Raw genomic sequence first — 23364 nt, 5'->3', positions numbered from 1 at the left:
TTTTATAGTATTTTGTATTATTTTTTTTAAAAAGTCTATGTTTTATAAAAAAATGTGTAAATATAAAAAATAGTAATAGGAAAATATTATGTTTTAAAAAAGACAGATTTTTTTATAAAACAAATTACTTTTTATTAATTTAGTAAAAAGGTATTATTGGAAAAATTATTATAAAATAATAAAAAATACTATAAAAAGTATATTACAATGAAACTTATTGCATTTATGCATTTATTGTGATAAATATTGCACAATATTAATATTTTTTATTGTATCTAAAATTGCTAAATAATAGTAAACTTAAAGAGGTTTCTCTCAATAATAATTTATTGTTCATCAATAGACTAAACCTAAATACATAAAATTCAATTTTTTTTTTAAATAACATATTTGAAACATATTTCAAGAAATATAACAAATATAGCAATTAAAATAAAATAATAATTTGAAAATATAATTAAAAAAAATTCAATAGCAACATTTTTGTTAATTTAATATTTATTTCATTTTTTGTTTCATATATAATATTTATCCAATAGTTTATTAAACCACTGTTAGTTAGTCGTGATATTATTTAAAAATAAATAGTTAAAAAATGAATTTTAAGTCATTAATATAAAAATACAGTAAATATCTTTAAACTTACATTTTATTAAATATAATTTTATATGAAAAACAATAGTATTCGTTGTTAGCAATAGAGGGAAGAACCGAAACGGTTTTGGTTTTTGTGTTTCGGTTTCGGTTCGGTTGCGGTTCAATTGCGGTTCGGTTGCGGTTCAATTGCGGTTCGGTTGCGGTTCAATTGCGGTTCGGTTGCGGTTCAATTGCGGTTCGGTTGCGGTTTTTTAAAAACTCCAGTTCCTCTCTCTCTAGTTAACAACAGTTAGTCTTCATCATTGTATTTCAATAATTGATGTTTAGTTATATTAAATGACTTTAAATAATACAATAAACGTTTTGTAAAGTATAACTCCTTGTACTATATGTCATATTTTTTAAAAAATATTTAGTCGATTTGACTAATCTGAGAATATTAGTGTTTTTGTGAGATAATTAATTATATATAAATTACAAGATTTTATTATTATTTAATACATATCTAATTTACAAATATAATTGACCCTAATATATATATATATAATTATATTATAATTATAATAATACAATATATTTGTATATATTATATTATTAATTATGTATTTAAGGTTTTTTTGATTTTATTATATGATTACAAATAATCAAAAACTATAATTGTTATATTATAGAATAATTAGCATTATAATTAAATTAGATAGTAAAATGATTGTTTGATTTTTAAAAATTTTGCACATAAAACATGTTATAAACAAAATATTTAATATTAATAATTTTCCATTTATTATAAAATGTGAATTATCGACAATATATTTTATAGTATATTAATAATTCTAATGTAAATATTAAGATGCATAATAAAATCATATAAATAAATAGTTTGAAAATAAATAAAAAATTCTCAATGACTAATTTATTATTATTTTCAATAATAATTTTGTAATTAATTTTATGATCATTATAGTACCAAAATTGGATAAAACCAGAACATGTTAATCGAGACAATCTATTAATTATATTTAATTAAAATTAAATAAAACAATTAACATTTTTGATATAAATAAAGTTAACGGTTAAATGACTTACATTTTATTAAATAATGTTTTGTACGGAAAGTTTTTGTTCAAAACAATTGTATCAAAAACTAACGATATAGACGACTGATCTCTATTATCGGGAACAATATGTTTGGTTATATTTTTCAATATTAATTCATTTATAAGATCTCTACGGTGACCAATATATGATATTTTATTTGTTTTATTAAATTGAAAATATTCACTATAATTAATTGACTCAACATAATTAGCTAGCTCATTCAATACTGATGAACTTCTAGCCTTTAATATAGAATTTAAATTAATATCTTATAATATATTACAATATTATTATTATAATACCTTTGATAATGATAATAATGACAATACATTAGAGCCAACATTAACAATAACACGATGTTGATTATATTTAACATGAAAGACAAGTTTATCAATAGTATCTATCATGCACATTTTTGGCTGTGAAATATGTGAATAAATAGTACCAGAATAAGCCGTACCTAATACTATACACGCTAACATCCAGGTGCTCATTAATAATTTTATTGAAAATAATTTAACATATTTAAGATTACATGATTGATAAAATCCTATTGTCATAATCATCCACAATATAGTAGTTTTACATTTAAAGTTAAATAATGATATTGATAATTTTAAGCATAATAAAATACATAGTATAGATATAAATAATAATGTCCAAACACTTGGACTAATTAATCCTAAAATATTTACTGAATGACAATATGTAGGTATGTGTGATGTAAATGATATGGTATCCACTAAATATGGATAGACATAATCAACTACATGAGCTCTATCGTAATTAATAGTAACAGTACTAATTCCTATATCAGCTTGCTAAAATATAATATAATATAATAATTTTATTTTTATTGAAAATTATTCTAATTAAATAAACGTAAATCTAATTACAGTATATATTAATTGAAAATAAAACTTACATTATTATGAATGGCACCAATAATTCCGGACCAATTATTATATTGCAATTTACTTCCATATATTAAATTGCAATTTATTATATCATATGTAAAATTTAAGAATTGTTGTAAAATTTGCAGTATTTTAAAATCTGGTCCATTAATTATATTAATTTTATTTGTAGATGAATTATATGCTAGAAAAGTATAATAGGTTACCTAAAAATGTAAATATTAGTTATTTATATTTTAACAAATAATTAAATATATTAAATTTTTAAAAATAAATATTTTACATTATTTGCAGCAATTAAAATATGAGTATTATTATTTATCATTATTTAAAATGAAAATTAAAAAATAATTTATTAAATCATAATTTGTATATGTTATAACACTTGCTATTTGATTAATAGAAAATAAGAAAATTAGCAAACGAGTAAATTATAATAATTTAACCTAGTATATAATTAAATAAATCAATATTTAAAGTACAATAAATTAGATTTTTATTACATGAATATTTAATTTATTTGCTACTAAAATTATTATATCTTTACATAACTAAAAAAATAAAATAAATGCTTGTTTTTAACAATTTTATTTATAAATCTACTAGATTTTGATATTTAGCCATTTTTTATAAAAGAAACAATCTCTATTATAATATAACAATAATTAAATAATAAAAAATAAAACACATAATAGCATTATCTAAATAAATAATTTGAAAATAAACAAAAAATTAGCAATATACAATTTACTGTTATTATTATTATTGTAAATGTTGTCTTTGTAAATGTTGAGTTGATAAATATTACAACATAACATATATTTAGCCGATATATGTGTTATACAAGCGCTGCGCTGAACTCGGGTTAGCGGCTTTTGAATGCTGCACCGGCCGTCCAACTGGTCATTAAGGTAGAGCACTCGCCAATCGCGTCCAGTTGTTGAAACCAATGATCGGCCGATTTGGCCGATCCAGTCGGTGGTAGCGTTTCGTGCGCCACCCACTCACCAGCACCAGTATAGTTGTATGAATTGTTTATTAAAGCACAATTAAATTGTATAATAATATAAACTTTATTGTTGATTATTAATATTAGTTAACAAATGTAAAACACTAAGTAGAATACATGTTGAGTAAAAGAGAATCCTCAGTCTAAGAGACTGGGCTCAGGGAACTCATATATAAACTAAGTATATATAACCCAAATGTCAGAGTAAATCTAAGTGACACATAAAAACCAAGAGACCAAATAGGGTTCGGTTGACTCTTATATAAACCTTTAGAGGGGTGTGGTATGGCCATCATGGGCTGTCCTGTACTAACCAATTATATAATATAAACTACAAAACTATAATATATATGCAATATATATTATTATGTTTTATCCCCCCACAGTTAAATAAAAGCCAACCGTTACAATAAAAATATAAAATTTTAAAACAATCATAATAATATGAAAATTGATTATATATAATTAACATTAATTTTTTTACAATCAATGTAATTAATTCCACTATAATTAATAGGGGAAAACCTTTAATTACAATTATAAACTTATAATTTAGGTGAAAAACCTATTACATAAATTGGGTGAAGTGGGCACACTATGTCCACACAAAAACTAACATTTTATCAAATTTGGCCAATTTGGTCAAATCGATCAATTTGGTCAATTTTGTATGACAATCACTTAATATAAAATTTGTATATTAAATGCCAATTTAGTCCATAAATTAAAAATTTAAAAATAAAATTATTATAAATATTAAATTACATAATTATAATGTATATACTAATTTTAATTAGTACGAAAAACAATTTTTTGATTTATAGTTATCATTAGTTATATATTTTTAGTTTATTATATATTGATATATAGTTGTAAATTAACAAATAGATGAATAACGTTATACCAAACTTATGATGCACTCGATTACTTGTAGTAAGTCTGTGGTTAACCAAATGATTTATAACGGTATGGTCAACACAATGGCTAACAACTTAATGGCTGAATATGTGGCCAATGAAGATAATAATGATTCGATGCATATCTTGTCAGTGATATAAGTCTTGATAATAATAAATGGTATGTCGAAAATTATTCATACGAAAGATCAATTTTGTAGATATTGACGCCAACCGTAACATTGAGGTTAATAATAGTCTCAATAATACCAACAATGACTTCTTGAAACAAATGGATACTAACGTCGAGTAGATGACTATTATACTTTTTTAATGATAAAATACTCAATATTTATAAATAAAATATCATTAACATTTGAATTTAACTTTTATAAACGTTTTCATATATATATATATTTAAAAAATTAATTATTAGTAAAACATTTAATAAAATTAAAATTATTTATATTCATAGTGTAATGTGTAGATACATTTTTAAAAATTAGTTATTTCTTATTAAAAAACAGAATAAGTATTTCTTAATTCTTAAAATATTTTTAAAAAACTGATTTATGATATAAAAATACTAAATTATTGTTTAAGTTTAATTATATTTTAATTTTAATATTTTTTTTTATATAATTGAAACTTAAATTGTAAAATTAAACAATTTAATAATATGGCCAATTTGGGCAATTTGGCCATTTTTTCAATAATAAGCTATAAGTTTTTATATTATACGATAATATTTTCTGTAATTTGTATTATATTATATAATTTTTAAATAAATTTAAATAATTTCTTTTAATTATTGTAAAATAACCGTTGTTAAATTATTTCCTTTTATAAATTTAATATTTATTAATTATTTGTATATTTTGAATAAATTTTATTTTATACTAGATAAGATTATTTTATACTTATTTAATTTATTTTTTCCTTAAAATTAGTTGAAATCTTCATAATAATTACTACTATTACTAATTCAAAATTATTACTAAAATGATAGAAATAATAATTATTACATAATATAATATTAGAATTAATAACTACTTTATTTAAAATATTTATTTTTGTGTAGTTATATTTATTTATATATGATTTTTGTATTCTATATAATTACTTTGTGGTTCTTAAATATATTTAATATTATTGTTAAATAAGTATTATTATGAGAATTATTTTTGCTTAATTTAATAAATGAAAATTTATATCAATTTATAATTTTATTTTATTTTACTTAATATAATATCCGATAATAAGTTTTAAAAATTGTTAAGTAATTAATTTTTTAATGTTTTAACTTAATTATTTTACTTTTTCATTAGTATATTTAATTTATATTATAGAATACTGTTTTATATATATTTATTCTAAGTAAATATTATTCAATATTTACTCTAATTCAAAATTAAACCGACTATTTATGTTAGGGCTATTTACGACAATTTGATCAAATTGGCCGATCTGATAAAATTGACCCAAATGTCCATTAGGCATAAACTATCTTGTAAAACTTTAAATTATAATTGCCTATTTGTATTTTTTTTAAATACAATCATTTATATTTATTCAAACCTTTTTTTATTTAACTTGATTAGCCGAACACAAATGCGCATATTTAAATTTGTATTTTCATTTATACTTTTTCATTTTTATCTATTTATTATTGATTAATCATTTTTACATTCATTCAATCTTATACATATAATTTTTATTATAAATTATATCTTAGCTAATCTATTATTCTTTATTACAAAATATTTTTAATCATTTTAACATTATTTTTACTTTATTTTGCATGCAATTATTTTATTTCCTATATTGTGCAGACTATAGCGCTAAATGTCTCACAAATAGTATTAGGCAATATTTATATTTTTATCATTCAAAATTTCTAAAATTGTTTATTAAACTACAGTACCTATAAAATTAAATTACTTTTCTAATCTAAACTTGTTTTTTTTACTTTTTATAAATTACCTGTTTTTATATTTATTTTTAACTTTTTATGACAGATTTGGCCGTTTTGGCCAATTTGACAAATCATTCACATTTTTATAAAATAGAAGTACAATTAAACTTGTTTAATATTTAAATAATTAAATATTGGTTACAAATTTAATATAAATGTCAATTAGAATTCTGTAAAAAGCAAAGTATCAGAATTTTTTATTAAAAATAATTATAAGTGATAAAGCATTATATATAGATCAAGTTATATTATTTAATTAGCCGTCCAAAGTTAAGTTTGTTATTAATAGTGATAATAACGGCGGCATTAGTGATGACCGTAGCCTCACTAGTTAACATAATTTCTATTATGATTTTGTGTGAAAATTACAAAATAATTGCAGTTTGAAAGCAATAAACCCATTAAATTTTAGAAGCATTTGAATTTTTTAGCAAATAAAAGAATTTTCGTATTTTAGACAATAAAACATATGTTATATTTTAAACTATTTTTAAAAAATTTTTTATAATTATCGAGATTTTTAATATTATAGGACTTTTAAAACACTAATACTAACACTTATATATAAAATAGAATTTTTTCGCAATTAATAGTAAACATATAAAAAATAGGGATCAGTTGATACCTAATTTCATTAATAAAATAATTAATAAAAGATAAATTAATAATGTATACCAGTCCATGATGTATAGTATTACGAGAGTACTTTTAAAATCGATACCACTGCGATCTCCACCAAATACAACATAACATATATTTAGCCGATATATGTGTTATACAAGCGCTGCGCTGAACTCGGGTTAGCGGCTTTTGAATGCTGCACCGGCCGTCCAACTGGTCATTAAGGTAGAGCACTCGCCAATCGCGTCCAGTTGTTGAAACCAATGATCGGCCGATTTGGCCGATCCAGTCGGTGGTAGCGTTTCGTGCGCCACCCACTCACCAGCACCAGTATAGTTGTATGAATTGTTTATTAAAGCACAATTAAATTGTATAATAATATAAACTTTATTGTTGATTATTAATATTAGTTAACAAATGTAAAACACTAAGTAGAATACATGTTGAGTAAAAGAGAATCCTCAGTCTAAGAGACTGGGCTCAGGGAACTCATATATAAACTAAGTATATATAACCCAAATGTCAGAGTAAATCTAAGTGACACATAAAAACCAAGAGACCAAATAGGGTTCGGTTGACTCTTATATAAACCTTTAGAGGGGTGTGGTATGGCCATCATGGGCTGTCCTGTACTAACCAATTATATAATATAAACTACAAAACTATAATATATATGCAATATATATTATTATGTTTTAATATTTTTGTTATTTTTATTGCACAAAAAATCAATAAAACCATAATTTGTAAAGCATGATAAGCTAAAATATACTTATTTTTAAATAACAGTTTAATACATATTTTATTTAATATTTATTCAATTTTTTTAAAATAGCACCTTTGATAGTGATAGTGATAATAATAATGACAGTTTATTAGAACCTAGATTAGCTAATTTTTTTATTTAGTTTGAAAAATAATTTAATTAAGATATTATTGCTTTTTAAGTGTATAAGAAATTATAAACTATGAACGTAACAAATCAGAAAATATAAAATTAATCATTTATTTATTTATATAATTAAATTAATTAATATTTTTTTGCATAATAAACATGGCATTTGAAAACAGGAATATAATTTAATATATTTTAAATTATTTCTATATACTGTTTATTTTACTTAAAATACAGTATAAGTATAGATAATATATATTACTAAATTATAAATGCATATCATTAATATTTTCTATTTTTGTTCATTTAATTAATAATAATTTGATGAATAAAATATGACATAAATAGATTATATAATATATATAGTAATATTTATCAAATTGAATTTTCGTAAATTAATTTATGATAATTATATTATATTATTAAAATTATGTATTATTTTCATAATTAATAACTTAAAAGTGCATTAATAATAAAGTTTATAATAATCTTATACAAGTGTAAAATAATAAGAACTAATCAATAAAAATCTATAAAATATTTATAATAAACATATTTTTTTGACAAAATTATATACAATACAATGTGTTTCTTTCAAAATAACATTTTATTATGAAATAAATTAATATTTTGCAATTTGTTTATTGTATACAATGTTACGAAAATTCTGTGTAATTTTCCAACAAATTGTTTTTTTAAAATAATATTAATTATTAATGTAAAATTAAGATAAATTTAAACTGACCTTCAATTCAAATGTTTATAACACAATATTTTGATTAAACAAATTGTCAAAAATTACTATAATTGTCTATTAATCCCATAAATGAATAGACCTTTAATCAATTAGATTACTAATTTTAAAAGTATTTATAAAAAATATTTTTGTTTATTTAAATAAAATGATAACATTTTTATTTCTATAAACAACACAAATATATTTATGAATAAATGATTTCATATTTAAGGCAATCATTTTTTATAGTAATTTTTGTCAAAAAAAATATTATTAACTTTAAATAAAAAAAATAATACTTTATAAATTTATATCATAACTTATGATTCATGAAATATAAAAATTAGTTTATAAATGACATTAAATGAAAAATATTAATTTTAAAAAAATTACTCAACTGTAAAAAACAATGTTAAAAAATATTAAACAAATACTTTTGTTAACTGTATTTATCGGTCAATGGCTTAATTGTTGGACATTTCGTTGCGAAAGTAACAGTAAGTTTAATCAGATTAAGTAATTATAATAACTGAAAATATAATGATTGAAATTGATTGTTGAAACCCATTAGGCGATGGCTTTTATGCCGATCCTACCGATTGTTCAAAGTTTTACAGGTGTGTGACGGGTACCACCTATTCATTTAATTGCGGTCCGGGAACTCATTTTAATCCCAGTTGTGATTGTTGTGACTGGCCTTATAATGCCAATTGTCAATCTCAAACACAGACATCAGCACCGGTATATTCGGCCAATGGTTATAGTGGTCAACAGCAACAGTCTGGCTATAATAGCAATCAGCAAACTGTAGATCAATCGGGTTATAATTATCGGCAATACGGACAACAACCTGGTGGTCAACCGGTAACGCAAGGATATGCTTACACTGCGGGACAGTCGTATGATCAATACCAACAACAACAATATGGACAACAAACTGGTGCACAAAGTGGTCAATCATATCCAGATTATAGTCAAACTCAATCGGGACAACAATTGCCTCAAACTTATGGCCAATCATATCGACAACAGCCAGTCAATCGTCAATACGGTGAGTACGGGCAAAACAGGCAGACAAGTATAAGTGGTCATCATCAGCATCGACATCAAAATCAACGACTGCCTGAAGAGTCGCAACAAATAGATTTCAGTCAACAGAAGTCAGATGATAGCGACGATAACGATGATCAATATCAGAGAAGACAACGACCGCAACAACAACAAGACCGACGTGTTTATCAAAAAACTGATCGCAGAGGAGAAGCACCGGTGGATGACTTTTCGGAGACATCAAGAGTACGACCAAAGCCAAGACCTAAGCCACGTATCAATGAAACTCCAGATAACCAATTAATTGATGAAAAGGACGACGATTTCGATCATAATTTTGATGAACCAATTGAAGAGAAACGTCCGGTAAGACCCACACCTAAACCAAAATCACGTCAACCGATTGGTCAACGAAAGCGTCCGACAAAACAACCCGAACCTGAGGACAATAGTGACGAAAGTGACGAATATGAGGTGATAAAGACAACCTCTACTAGACGTCCAAAAGTTCCGACTCGTAAATACCGGATTAAAACGACAACTATGGCTGCAATTGATGATAATGAAGATCAAGATGAGGACAACGAGTTTTCTAAGTTTGGCGACAATGAGATTAAGACTGATAATGAAGATCCAGGAAGTGTTGACACAAATAAATGGTTAATATTCGATGACAGCCAAGAAGTGACTACAACTACAACTGAGGATCCGTTTGTAACGGCACTCAAAGGGAAAGTACCGCCAAATGTTCCACAAAAGTCTAATAGATCTCGAATTGATGGCTCACGAAGCTATGGTCGACGTTATAGTACAACCACTGAACCAATTATAACAACAAGTATGACAGATACCACAACAATTGATCCGTTTGACGAGGAATGGGCTGATTTTATAGCCGGCAAACCACCAGTTGATGATTACAGTTATCGGACGACACCAAAACCAGACACTAAATTTTTGACACCGAATAATAGGACAGATCCTAATACCAGATCTAGAGATCAGAAACCAAAAGATGATGGCATCCGATATTTTAATTGCACGGAAGCGGGAAAACCGTGTGATATCTGCGAGAACTTGGATTGGATTAAGTACTCTAATATTGGTGTGAAATCCAATCCTTATCGAAGTTTGAAATTTTTGCCGATTATAGCATCTAAACAGTGCTATAAAGCTTGCAGTGAATCGCAACAGTGTCTGGCCTTTAGCTATAACTTAGACACAGGTATGTGTCATATCTACGATCAATTAGATATAAATGATGTCTTGAGTGAAGATAAGACCAATTTAGTTGTCAAGAACCCGAAGAATGTTTTAATAAATGACGAATGGATTCATACAAACAATGGTATGGTTTCTGGTCTGGAGTTATACACGACAAAAGTTGACAACGTTTGGGACTGTCTTCACGAGTGCATCAAAGATATGGCCAATTGTCAGGCCGTCGATTATGATCCCATTGAGTCCATGTGTCGGGTGTTTGACGCACAAGAGGGCTATGGTGTCAATGCTGTCAAAGCCAATTCAAATAGTTTGCAACACTTATCGATGTTTGCGGACAATAATAAATGGAGATTTGATGACATCGGCTACAAGACAATGGCTAACAATAGACCAATTGATAGCATACCAGTGCGCGAAATAGAGGAATGTTTCTATGAATGTATTGAACAGAAAGATAATAATTGCAGTTATGTTACGATTGAAGATAAATCCGTTCAAAACGAAACACGAGTTAAGGATAACAGTGTTGATAGTGATAGCACTGATAAAAGAGAAAAGATATGCCATTTGTTTGCTTTTACATCAACACCCAAATGGATCCGATCGAAGAACAGATCTAACCATAGTTTTGTGATTTCGGTGCCGAAAAATCATTCACTGATACAGGAATTTCCCGGCTATACATATGTAGGCAATCCTGTAGTCATTAAAGAAGGTCTAACCGTTGATCAGTGCCGAGAGTACGCCGAAAATGAGTGTAAATTTTGCCGAAAGTTTACGGCCATTGAAGAGACCGGTGAGTGCGCCCTATTCTCTGACAGTGCTTTACTGTCTCCGGCCATCAAAGAGGCCAACTATACTGAAAGATCGGGACTATTAATGGTTCCTAAAGACTACGAATATCTGGCTTTCGAGCGAATCCCGTGGAAAATGTTTACTTCAGACGTAACGCCTTATGAATTGAAAGGCGAAATCGATGGACTCAAATGTCTGCAATTTTGTCTTCAGCAACAGCTATGTGTGGCCACAGCACTGGTATACGACACACAGGAATCGTCAATGTTTTGCTACTTTTTCAAAGAGTCGGACCTGAAGACAGCAAATGTCACTGAATATGAAAACGTAGACTTATTTATTAAGATTATGTCAGATAATGAGATACCTGGACATCGAGTAATGACAAACCAGTCAAATGATTGCAGTGATGGTAAACCATTGCAATTTGAAGATGAAAATAAAAATGTTGATAAAGTTAGTGATAATAGAAGAAAAGGATCAAAAGCTAACAATGCTTTTAGTGTGTATTCGCCATATGATTATGACTTTTATAACGGACAGCCTAATGTAGATGACAACCGCGAGTCGGAACAGTTAAATGCCGGCCGTATGTCGGGTTCGACAAAACAGCGCAGTGTTAGATCGGTTGATGGAATCAATAGAGATAGAGCTGATAGTGATGGAGACAATAACCGGTCGATTGGACTTACATTTATTGATTCTGTCCGACAAAATGCCCGAAAAGAGTCAGTTTTAGAGACAATACCGACTTTCGCGTCTCAGCTTAAAAAACGAGTGGAAATGATCCGAAATGTTACACAATTGATGCCAAATAATTCATTACCCCTACAAGTATTAAATCCAAATCATAATTATACTATTCTATCGGCGGGAAAGGTATTGAAGTCGTTGAGACACTATTTATCTGATAAATTGTGTGCCAATGGACAAGAATTGGATAATAATTACCAATGCCGAGACATATCTAATACGTGTCATGAAATACCTGATATAATTTATGCCGACCCGATAGGGATGTCCCGATGCAATGTTACACTTGTTGGTGCGTACTGTCCAGTTGTTTGTCGCACGGGTTACGAGCCGACTCTCCCAAGAATTCAGTGCCAGAGTACTGGTCACAGAAATGTCTGGAAAAATGCAAGAGATGTCAAGTGCCGACCTATTGACGGTCAATGCGAACTGATTGATGCAAGAAATAAATCATTGTTACGGATCAAGTCTGTGACCCGATTTCCAGATGAAAAGCTTCACTTTATATCAAGGTTTGACAGTCGTAAACGATTGCCACAGTTTGCGGCCTATGTTCACACACGAGACAATAATATTAATGACAATCAGACACTAGATGTTAATAATAGTGATGTAGAGGAACGGTATGTTGCGAATAGATGTAAACTATTGGATGATAAACAATGGACAATCAACGACTATAACCGAAGCGACTATAATATGCAACCAATATTACCGACAAATGCTTTCCGATATTCACCCGAAGCCCAGAGTTTGGTCCACACGATGACTGTCATCGCACCACAGGATCCGTTCACAGCACGTGGTCCGTGGCGTACACTTGAAAATCATACACTCGAAATGTTGCGGACGCGACCAGGTATTGTACTATCAGGTGTTTGTCCCGATACTATACCGCAAACAGCGGCAACACCTCGAAAGGCTATGAATATACCGAAATGTTTTTGGCGTATAATATGTGTGCCACTCAGCGATACCGAAATAACTGCTGGCGTTTTCTATACTGAAAACACACACCCGATCTCACAGCTAGAGAAGCAGTCACGCGTGGAACAGATACGACAATATCGGGACCAACGGTTTATTGCAAAACTTTTGGGTACCGATGGTTATCGTAACATATGGACGGAAACATACAATGCGTTCAAAAATGTGAACAAAGGCATCAAAAGTTTCATACATAAGTGCGCCGAAACACATAAAAATAGTGCCGATGCTGTCAACTTTTGGGAACGGGTGGTCAATGGTACGGCAGGACAGGTAGAGACATGGCCTGCAAGCTATAAGTATGGATTGGAAAAAAGTGATTTAAAGATTAATACAAAAGAGGATTGGGAGCAGAGATCAGCAAAAATTAGACGATTCACAACAAAATTAGAGGACAGAGATGATAATAATTGATAATTATTTGATTAACTGAATTTGATTTATTTTAAAATCAAAATCATTATTTTTGTTTACCATATTATATTATAAAAATCATATTAACATTTAATTTGTCAATTCATTTTATCTCAATTTGATATTAAATATTATTATAACATGTTATTAATTTTTTAGAAAACTTATAATATTATAATATTTAAATGAAAAAAAAACTTTGAATAAAAATGCATTTTTTATTTTTACATATTTTTGTTGATTGTATATTATATTGAATATTTTCAATACTATGACAAATATCAGTACACTTTATGATTATTATAAATCACTGAATAATTTATAATCAATTTCAGGCAATGAATTGCAATCAACCCATGAATTTCTAAGGGATGGCTGAATGAAAACATTTTTCTGTACTTTATGTATAATTCGTTGAGTTTTGCATATAATACTTCCCAAAGTTGTTACTTTGCGTATATTATTGAGTTGATCTAGTAATACAAATTAAATATTAGTAATTAATCAAATGTTTTAATTTGTATATTTAAAAAAAATCAATACCTTTATTAAATGATCCAGATTGACTATCATGCTCATAGTAGAATCGATCGCCAAACTTTAGTTTATTAAATTGAATACCATTTAGGCAACTGTAAGTGGGACCCATGTGTGAGCCCCATAGGTTTGACTCGTGCATTGCACCCACATGTAGGTCAATATCTGTCCAGTGACTATAATAAAAATAATTAATACTTAATATTTTTAAAAATTTTATTCAAATTAATACTTGTAAAATTTTTTAATGTTATCAACATTATTAGCAGTGATGAGCAGGGTCAAATCATTCCATGATGTAATATTAATTCTAAATAAAAATAAATAAAACAAATGGTAAAATCATCCATATATAGTAATTAATGTATAATATTGTTTAGACAAACCCATAGCATAGTCCTAAAAAGTTTGTATAACTGGGTATTCCGTGATCCCGGTTACGCATGATATCGGTAGCGGCCAAATCAATTGCACCTTTAGTATCGTGTCGTTGACCAAAATAGTTATCAATATCTACACTATGATATTGATCGACTGTTCCGGCCTTATCCTGTAACAGTCCAGCTATTATACTACCAGCCTAATTAAAATACACAAAAAAATAGTTAAAATAGATTTCAAAAAATGTTTTATTTATTTCAAATACTTTTCCTTGTGTTATAAGTGTTGGATCGTAATAGTTATTACGCAACATTTCTTTTGCCCGCTTGAATGGACATCCATTAGCCTCCAAATTGATCGGTCCATTGATCTGCGAGTGTCCAAAACGGGCTGATCCTACAGCAAACTCGTTGACTGTAATGAAATTGATTTCCGGATCATATTGTGTATAACCAGTGGTCAAACTTTTCAGATTAAATATTTTTGTAAGTATTGGTCCCAAAGATGCCGGTAAGTACTCATTATATATAATGTGTTGGTGTTCAGCAATAGATATCCGTCTAATAATATAATTTATATAATAGTTTTAAAGACAGTATTTATTAATTCAATTAGTACTGTATAATAAAAAATAGTAGTTATTAAATGAAATATAATTTTTACTGATACCTGGCCTCGTGGAAAATTTGGTCGTCATCCCAGTGTGGGTTCAATTTAAGTAATGCCAGTGCGTGTTGGTTATGCCGTCTGAGAAATGTCACCTGAAATGATTGCAACAATGGATGCATATTTCCCCGATCAGAGTCACCCGTGTGAAAGCACTTGTAGTTATCGGGTGCCGCGCGTGGATTACATGATGGAAAGTCAGCGGGAGGTGGAATAAACTCACCTTTTGTGGTGTCAACAGCAACACGTAACTGACCTAATGATTAAATAATCATAAATATATTATATAAGTACTAACTGTGCACTTGTGGTAGTTTTCAATGTTAATCTAACTGACCTTTGCTGTCTGATCTTAATTCTTGCGATTCCTTATCATTTTGGCCGTAAACATGTGATAAGTCAATAGCAGGTGTTTCATCGTTGATTTGTTCGCGAGCACCTGTAGTACATTATTACATTATCATTAATTATTTTGACTACAAAAAAACTGATAACTAATAAATTTACAACAAAATTATGATAAAATTATTAAATTATTAATTATATATATTTTTATTTATAGTGAAATTATCTAATTTGTGTTATGATATGAATTTGCACATATAGAATATACTGTATCAAATAAATGTAAGTATTTTTCCTATAATTGTTATCAAAAAATTATACATACCTTTAGCACAGGGAGTACAATAGAAGTCACGTGACACAACCATACAAGTTTGGTTCCATTGTTTAGTCATATAATCATCGGGACTTAATATATCAATTGATAGACATTCGGGATCCCGTTTGGATGGCGGTCCGCAGCACGTGTCTCCTGGTTGTCCTCTGGCACGCGATGCGTCGTGAACTACAAACTGTCCGTAGCCGACAACTATACCGGTCAGTTTGGTGTCGTAGACCGATTTGTCGGGCATAAGTGCATTAGTTATGCTACGGGTGTTTGGCAGGGGTTGCTTATTGTGTGCCAACCGGAGCGACTTTATACCGTCTCCATAGGCCGGTCCCAAAATACGTGAAAAACATGCGCTTGATTTGCCCCAAAAAGGATTTTTAGCATTATTGCACGTGCCATCCAATGTACGATATTTTGATATTAAATTACATTTAATATGACCGCTTTCGTAGCAAATATTGTGATCATATTTTATGGCAACCAATTTTTCGACATTCAATTTGTTTAATAAATCTAATTATTAAATAATTTTTATGATAACTTTTTATATTATATATATATATATATTATTTTTCTAAATATTACCATTTGATGTATTCAATGATTTTACAGACAATATAGTTATAATTAAAATAGTTAATATAATTTTAGCAATTAACTGCTGATTATCCATTTTATTAAATTAAATAACTTTTTCTGTTAAACTTTCAATTATCACTGTTTAGTAAATTAAAATGAAGTATTAAGAATATTTTTATTCCTATAATTTATTGTATTTTTATATATTTACTTTTTTAAATATTAATATTATCTATTAATACTACAAAAATATGGTTTTAAGTATGTAATGACCTTAAAAAAAATTGAGAGTTAAGTCCTTTTTTAATCTTAATTTTAAAACTAAGATAATAGAAATTAACAATTAAATTGTTTTAGATTATCTGGATGTAATATTTGCTATTTGTGCATAAATAAAAAAATTTCTAAATAACAATTATTTATATTTTTTAAATACTTTTGCAGGTAATTAATGTACTGATATCATTATATATTTTTTGAAAATTATCCAAGTTTTGTAAAAATTAATGATTGTAATATATGATAGTAATATACCGGTACTATTCAATTGAGTTTATACTATGTTTGATAAAATTTAGTTAATTATACAAAATTATAACAATATGAATATATTTCTTAATAGATTAATACAATATATTACACATGAAATAATTTATTAATGCAAAAATATAATAAATCAATTAAAGATTTTTATTTTAATTATATTTTTAAAAAATTATATTTTATCATACAAATCAACAACATGTTTATTATGTTTATCAAAATCTAATATTTGTTTAAATTTTTTGATTTTATAAAGTAATAACAAAAATATTAAAATACTTATTACTGTACAGAATAGCATTGTTAATAAATATATGTTTGGCATAACTTCAATATAAGTACCCAAAAGGCCCGGTAGTACAAGATTAAGGCTATTGGCACTGAGCAACATAACAGTGTTAAGACTGTTAGTAAATTCAAGATAACGGCCCATAAATGCAAATACCGACGCATAGACAGGACTGTAGCCGAAACTCATCATCATTACGGACAGCCATAACAGGGGTAGTGAATTGGTGGCAAAAAACAACATAAACATAGAGACTATTAGTATGGATAGGAATATAGCTATGATTTGTTGCGGTGAAGTCCTAATGGCCAATAGTATGGCCACACCACGGCTTACGGTAAACGTCAAGGCTATCATCGATACGAGTTGTGCTGCACTACCGGCGCTCAATTTAAGCGGAATATACTGAAAGTATGTGGCACTGAATGCAAAAAATATACTTTCGCCGGCACTGAAAAAAGCTAACAGTGCTGCCAGCATAATGATCATGGTGATTTTCTGGGATGGTAGGGTCTCAAATAGCTTTTTTCGAACCTTTTCGTTTGAGGTAACGGAGCCGTTAGTTTTTGCTGTATTATTAGCTATTATTTGAAAACTATTTTGATCATCACTTTCATCCTTAATATTGCTATTGTTGTCAGTGTTGGCGCTAATGGTGTTACTGTTGTTGTTGCCACTGATGCTAACATTGCGTGACCGACTCGGGCCGCGTGTCCTAAATATTATAGTCAATAGTATGGGACCTGAAATAATAAATAAATATTAAATATTTTGTTTGTTTTATTCAAAATATGACATATTTTTTGACATACTTATGATATGAAATAAACCGCAAATAAGGAAAGGAGTGACTAGTTTTTGTCGTCTCACTTCAGGCAACCCTACTTCAAGCATATGCTCCTCGAGTGCCGTTAAGTTGTTTTTGTGAAGAAGTCCATGTTTTTCATGAAAATCGTTGAGCACTTCACCTGTAAGATATGATTTCTCAATAAGCGGACCTAATGTATGTCCGATGCCGAACATAAAACCGGCCAAATGTAGTATCGGTGCACTAAACTCTTGCCACATATCTATTAGCCACACATACTTGACATTAACATACACTCCGCTACCGAAGCCAAACAACCAGAAAAATAAATAAAGTTGTTGTAAATGTTGTGAATGTGGTATAGCTATGACAGACACCGACATCAGTACCAATGATAATACCAGTGCTAATCGTTTGTTGATGTGCTTAATGACTAGACCACCTCAAATCAAATCAAAACATTACTATAATTATTTTATTATTATAAGGATTAGGATTTTATTTTATGTTAATTTTAATTTAATAGCTAAACATTACTATTATATTAATGAATATTTTATAATTTGTTGCATAGTTTTTATGCTGTATTTTGTTTTATTCTTTTTTTTTTGGTATTGTATTGTATTATTTAAGTAAAGTTTTTGTGTCGGATGTATATATATTTATGTTTTATTTTTGTGTTAAACTATTTATATTATTATGGTTTTTATTATACTGTACTGTATTATATAAAATGCAATAAAAATATCTTACAAAGCGATCCAACCATATATCCGAAGCTATTGAATGTCGTGACGATTGAGATCTCATTCATTGATGAATTAAATATGTGTTTCAAATCTACAAACGAAGGACCAAATGATGAACAGCTGTAGCCCTTAGTATTGATTATTATAAAAGAAATATTTTATTGTTATTATCTTTTTTAATAATAATAATAATGTTTCCTTATTTTATTTATCTTTATTTTAAATTAAACAAAACAATATTCAGTATATTTATATAATAATAGACTGGAATTGTAATGTATTGTATTTAAATTGTATATTATTAACTAAATAATATGTAATCAAATGTATATACAATTCAAATTTTTATTTGTCTTATTCTTTTTATTATTATTTTTTTTGTAATTAATATTTATTAAAATCATTAAGTATGACATCAATATGTAAAAATTGTATTCAAACATAAGTTATAAAACACTAGTAATAAAAATAAAAACTAAAATTTTTAGCAATAAACTGATAATTAGGTTACCTAGGTAATTGTAAGTTATTGTCTTTACATTGTATTGCAATATGACAATAATTAGATTAATTTTCAACTATAAATATTAATAATATAATAAGGATATTGCTAAATTATTTTTTTTATAAATAAACATATAATATTATATATATAATAATTATAAGATATTTATAACAAATATTGTAATGACGTTGCAATTTACTGTATTATTAATTTAGTTATAATATAAATTATGTCTAACAACTTTGATGTCACTTTTTTTAACTAAAGTTATATATATTTTTTTAAAAAAATAGTAAAACTAATATATTTTTGTATATAATTTTAGATTTAATAAACTTTAATTTTGTTTGTAATAGATAAGTAAAACTATAGAATATTTTCAATAAAAAAAACAATTAGAAAATATGACTTACATATGACAATTGAATTAAGCATATAATGCCGGTATAAATATATTTATCACTAATTAATTTTAGATAATTTGTAATAAATAATGGATGACTTATTGAAGACCAATTAGTTGACGATAGTATCCGTTTGGCTCTTTTAAGCACTAATTTTAAAAAGACCATGGTCATTTTGTGTAATAGATAATCAAAATGTTTAATTTTATTTTTTTGAAAATAAAATTTACATTATTAAAAAATGGCAAATACAGTAATTAAATAAACATATATTATTATATTTTTAAAATATCACATTAATATTGGTTAGCATTTGGTAACTTATGAAAAACTTTTCATGATAAATTTTATTTTACATATTTATTGATAAAAAATAAATTGTTTTATAGTATTACTTTAATAATCAATTAATATTATTTCTTTAATTAATTATTAGCTGAATTAGCTATAAAAAAATTAATGATATGTTATTTATTTAATTTTAAACGATATATTTGTTTGCAATAGAAATAGTACTGTATATATAGCGGTATATAACATATATACTTTATATGCTTAATAAACAATATATATTTAATAACTAATACATTGAAAACATTAAATAACCATAAATACATGTATATATAATGTATATAAAGTACAGTAAAAAATAATATAACTGTCTATCTGTATGTATGTGTTGTACAATATGTTTCAAGGCTTCCAACACAACATATTTTTTATGATATACAGTACACGCTATGATGTTGTACTGTAATTGCTATTATATGCAACAACACATTAAAACAAGTATATTATTGTGTTATTAGTAGAAACTGAACTATTGTATGGGAAAAACAATAATTTTTAAAAAATCATTGTAATATATAAATATTAATATCCCTAAACACATATCAGTTTATTTAGATTTTTTATATTTACACTATTTTTTGTATATTTTTATTATTTCTTTTTTTATAATGCATTATATGGTTGACTAACACTATCTAGTGTTGATTTCCTATTTAAACAGCAATATTGTATTTAATTATAGATTAGATACGGTATAAATATTTGATAATATAAGCGCAACATTTAAAAATTATATAAATAAATAATAATTTTATAAATACTGTACTTACTTATTATAAATATTTAAATGATGAAAAAAATAACAAAAGTTCAAAAACTAAATATAAAAACCAGAATTTTTTATAAAATAATGCTTTTATAATTTTTTTTAAATGTTTATTTTAATTATATTAAGTTAATAATGCAATAAAATATTGTATTAGTTTATGATGGAAATTATTAATTATAATATTAAATAAACTTTAAAAACATGCATATTATAAAATAAACAGCTAATCATTGTTATTGTTAATTGTGAAAAGTCATTAAAAATTTAGTATTAAATATGAGTTAACTGTATTGTAGCGGTACCTGAAAATACCGGTACATACAGTATATTAAGAAACCGAGGAGTTATATATTTTCATATTATGTTTATTGTATTAAAATATAATAAATATTATATTAAAACTACATTAAAGATAACATGAATTTAATTAATTAATAATTTTAGTGTAAGTTAGTTATTGTAATTTTTTGATTTGCGATATTTAATTATGATTAAAATAGTTAGCAAACACATTGCACTAATTATTAAGTATATAACTTGTGTGACAACAAAAATCATAGGAAACGACTCCAACAGTGGACCTAATATTAGTGGCGGCACAAAATTAAAGGCACCCGATATAAACCATATAATAGTGCCCACCCTATTGTTGATGGTTAGTTTTGTACCCACTGATGCCAATATACCCGGATAGAGCAGAGAAAACCCATAGCCTACGATAACAGCCAATACCCATACACCCGGCACCGAGTATTGTACAAATATCAGTGCAATTATGGCAACACTGGTAATAACATAGTGATAAGCAATCATAATGTTTCGGTTAATTAGTAAAGCTATTCCCAGATTTATCACTTGACACGCAGTGTAGACACTGGACAGCGTCGAGATAACATTGGCAGCTATGGTTGCCGACATATGCACCGGTATCTTCTGGAAAAATGTCGACCCAAAATTAAAGTATACCAATTCCAGTGAGTTTATAGAGGCCAGGGATACGGCAGCCAAAACAACAACCGTATATTTGGTAATAGGATCTGATTTATCAAAAAGTTTTTTAGACTTATAGTCAACACTCTGAGCACTGGTATCGTCTTCTAGTATGTTTTGTTTGTGATATCGGTGCAAGAAAAACATGATTGTCATTATTATGGGAACTATATGCAAATAGTTATAATAAAAGTAAACAATATTTATAAGTCATGTGAAAAAAAGTTGAATCCATTACTTACATATCACTTGAATGCCGCCTATTATTACAAACGGTACAAAAAGTTTAGCCTTACGTTCAGCTACCGTAATGTCCTGATTATCGCCCGTAAGATACGGGGCATCAATAAATGGTCCAATAGTAGCACCGATACCATAGATAAGCTGCGATATAAACAGTACACGTTCCGATTTATCTTGCCACATTTCCATAAGCCAGACATTATAGGTGGTCATCCATGCGCCCGATCCAATACCATAGCCCAGTGCACACAAATAGTATTGCCAAATAGTTGTAGTAAATGGTACCGATGTACTAGATAGTGTCATCAAGTATAGCAGCAATGTAATTATCAGTTGACGATTGAAAAATTTGTAGATCAAACCAACTAGATAAAATATTTAGTTGTTTTATTGTATTAAAACTTATGATTTAATGTAAATTGTACACAATGTCCCAGTTATATGACCAACTGCTAGTACAGTGGGAAATATTGAGACCAATTGCAACGAGACGTCCAACGTGTAGGTCAGGTCAACAAATGCCGGTCCAAATGATGAGAAGCTTATTGACTGCAAAAGTATAGATATAGTGTGTTTTAATATACAAATTTAAAAAAAATCAAATAAAATAATTAATGTTTAAAAATTACATAAATTAGATGAATAAACATAAGTATAAAACTATACATATATTTGTCTTTATTAATGTTCTTCATTATTATTAACTTTTATTTTTAAAAGTTAAAATTATAAATTATAAAAATTTTTATATTATATTTGCATTAATATTTATATAAGTTTACAAAATAGTAATTTTTTTAGTAAACTAATTATTAGTTGATGACTTAGCATAGATTTTTAAAAAGTAAATTTTACTAAAAATTAAAATATGGATCACAATCAAGACATTTATAAAAATTAATCAAAT

The 23364-nt window shown here is 27.0% G+C and overlaps 4 protein-coding genes across 4 annotated transcripts; 1 reads left to right on the top strand and 3 right to left on the bottom strand.

The window, feature by feature from the left end:
• The first annotated feature begins 9074 nt into the window (after positions 1-9074).
• LOC128959392 (uncharacterized) lies at positions 9075-14050 on the top strand. Its single transcript, XM_054305334.1, has 2 exons — positions 9075-9241; positions 9316-14050. Exons 1-2 carry the CDS (start codon positions 9154-9156, stop codon positions 13965-13967), a joined length of 4740 nt encoding a protein of 1579 aa, XP_054161309.1. The 5' UTR covers positions 9075-9153; the 3' UTR covers positions 13968-14050.
• A 217-nt stretch (positions 14051-14267) lies between these two features.
• On the bottom strand, positions 14268-16900 carry LOC128960177 (peroxidasin-like). The gene is made up of 9 exons (XM_054306247.1): positions 16813-16900; positions 16222-16740; positions 15889-15990; positions 15555-15807; positions 15151-15445; positions 14891-15084; positions 14737-14814; positions 14511-14680; positions 14268-14440 (listed from the first exon to the last, which is right to left on the bottom strand). The coding sequence occupies exons 1-9, from the start codon at positions 16898-16900 to the stop codon at positions 14268-14270; spliced, it is 1872 nt and encodes a 623-aa protein (XP_054162222.1).
• A 264-nt stretch (positions 16901-17164) lies between these two features.
• LOC128960176 (sodium-dependent glucose transporter 1-like) lies at positions 17165-20423 on the bottom strand. Its single transcript, XM_054306246.1, has 5 exons — positions 20114-20423; positions 19200-19323; positions 18451-18888; positions 17629-18381; positions 17165-17184 (listed from the first exon to the last, which is right to left on the bottom strand). The coding sequence occupies exons 1-5, from the start codon at positions 20276-20278 to the stop codon at positions 17165-17167; spliced, it is 1500 nt and encodes a 499-aa protein (XP_054162221.1). The 5' UTR covers positions 20279-20423.
• Positions 20424-21614: 1191 nt separating this feature from the next.
• On the bottom strand, positions 21615-23116 carry LOC128960174 (uncharacterized). Its single transcript, XM_054306245.1, has 5 exons — positions 23087-23116; positions 22883-23006; positions 22457-22822; positions 21734-22381; positions 21615-21625 (listed from the first exon to the last, which is right to left on the bottom strand). Exons 1-5 carry the CDS (start codon positions 23105-23107, stop codon positions 21615-21617), a joined length of 1170 nt encoding a protein of 389 aa, XP_054162220.1. The 5' UTR covers positions 23108-23116.
• Positions 23117-23364: the final 248 nt, after the last annotated feature.

The sequence above is a fragment of the Oppia nitens genome, unplaced genomic scaffold (genome assembly GCF_028296485.1).
Source record: "Oppia nitens isolate AA-2021 unplaced genomic scaffold, nextdenovo-longstitch-racon4-pilon3 scaffold4_pilon_pilon_pilon, whole genome shotgun sequence".
Classification (NCBI taxonomy): Eukaryota; Metazoa; Arthropoda; class Arachnida; order Sarcoptiformes; family Oppiidae; genus Oppia; species Oppia nitens.
This window is presented reverse-complemented; position numbering and strand designations above follow the sequence as displayed.

Coding starts and splice junctions, on each gene's coding strand:
- LOC128959392 (XM_054305334.1), top strand. CDS start 9,154: ATGTTAAAAAATATTAAACAAATACTTTTGTTAACTGTATTTATCGGT. Junction 9,242..9,315: donor ATTTCGTTGCGAAAGTAACA/GTAAGTTTAATC, acceptor GAAACCCATTAG/GCGATGGCTTTTATGCCGAT.
- LOC128960177 (XM_054306247.1), bottom strand. CDS start 16,900: ATGGATAATCAGCAGTTAATTGCTAAAATTATATTAACTATTTTAATT. Junction 16,741..16,812: donor ATCATTGAATACATCAAATG/GTAATATTTAGA, acceptor TTTAATAATTAG/ATTTATTAAACAAATTGAAT. Junction 14,681..14,736: donor AACATTAAAAAATTTTACAA/GTATTAATTTGA, acceptor TTTTTATTATAG/TCACTGGACAGATATTGACC.
- LOC128960176 (XM_054306246.1), bottom strand. CDS start 20,278: ATGACCATGGTCTTTTTAAAATTAGTGCTTAAAAGAGCCAAACGGATA. Junction 19,324..20,113: donor GCTTAATTCAATTGTCATAT/GTAAGTCATATT, acceptor ATCAATACTAAG/GGCTACAGCTGTTCATCATT. Junction 17,185..17,628: donor GCTATTCTGTACAGTAATAA/GTATTTTAATAT, acceptor ATGCACAAATAG/CAAATATTACATCCAGATAA.
- LOC128960174 (XM_054306245.1), bottom strand. CDS start 23,107: ATGTTTATTCATCTAATTTAT. Junction 23,007..23,086: donor TGTTTATTCATCTAATTTAT/GTAATTTTTAAA, acceptor ATACTTTTGCAG/TCAATAAGCTTCTCATCATT. Junction 22,382..22,456: donor AGGCGGCATTCAAGTGATAT/GTAAGTAATGGA, acceptor ATTTGCATATAG/TTCCCATAATAATGACAATC.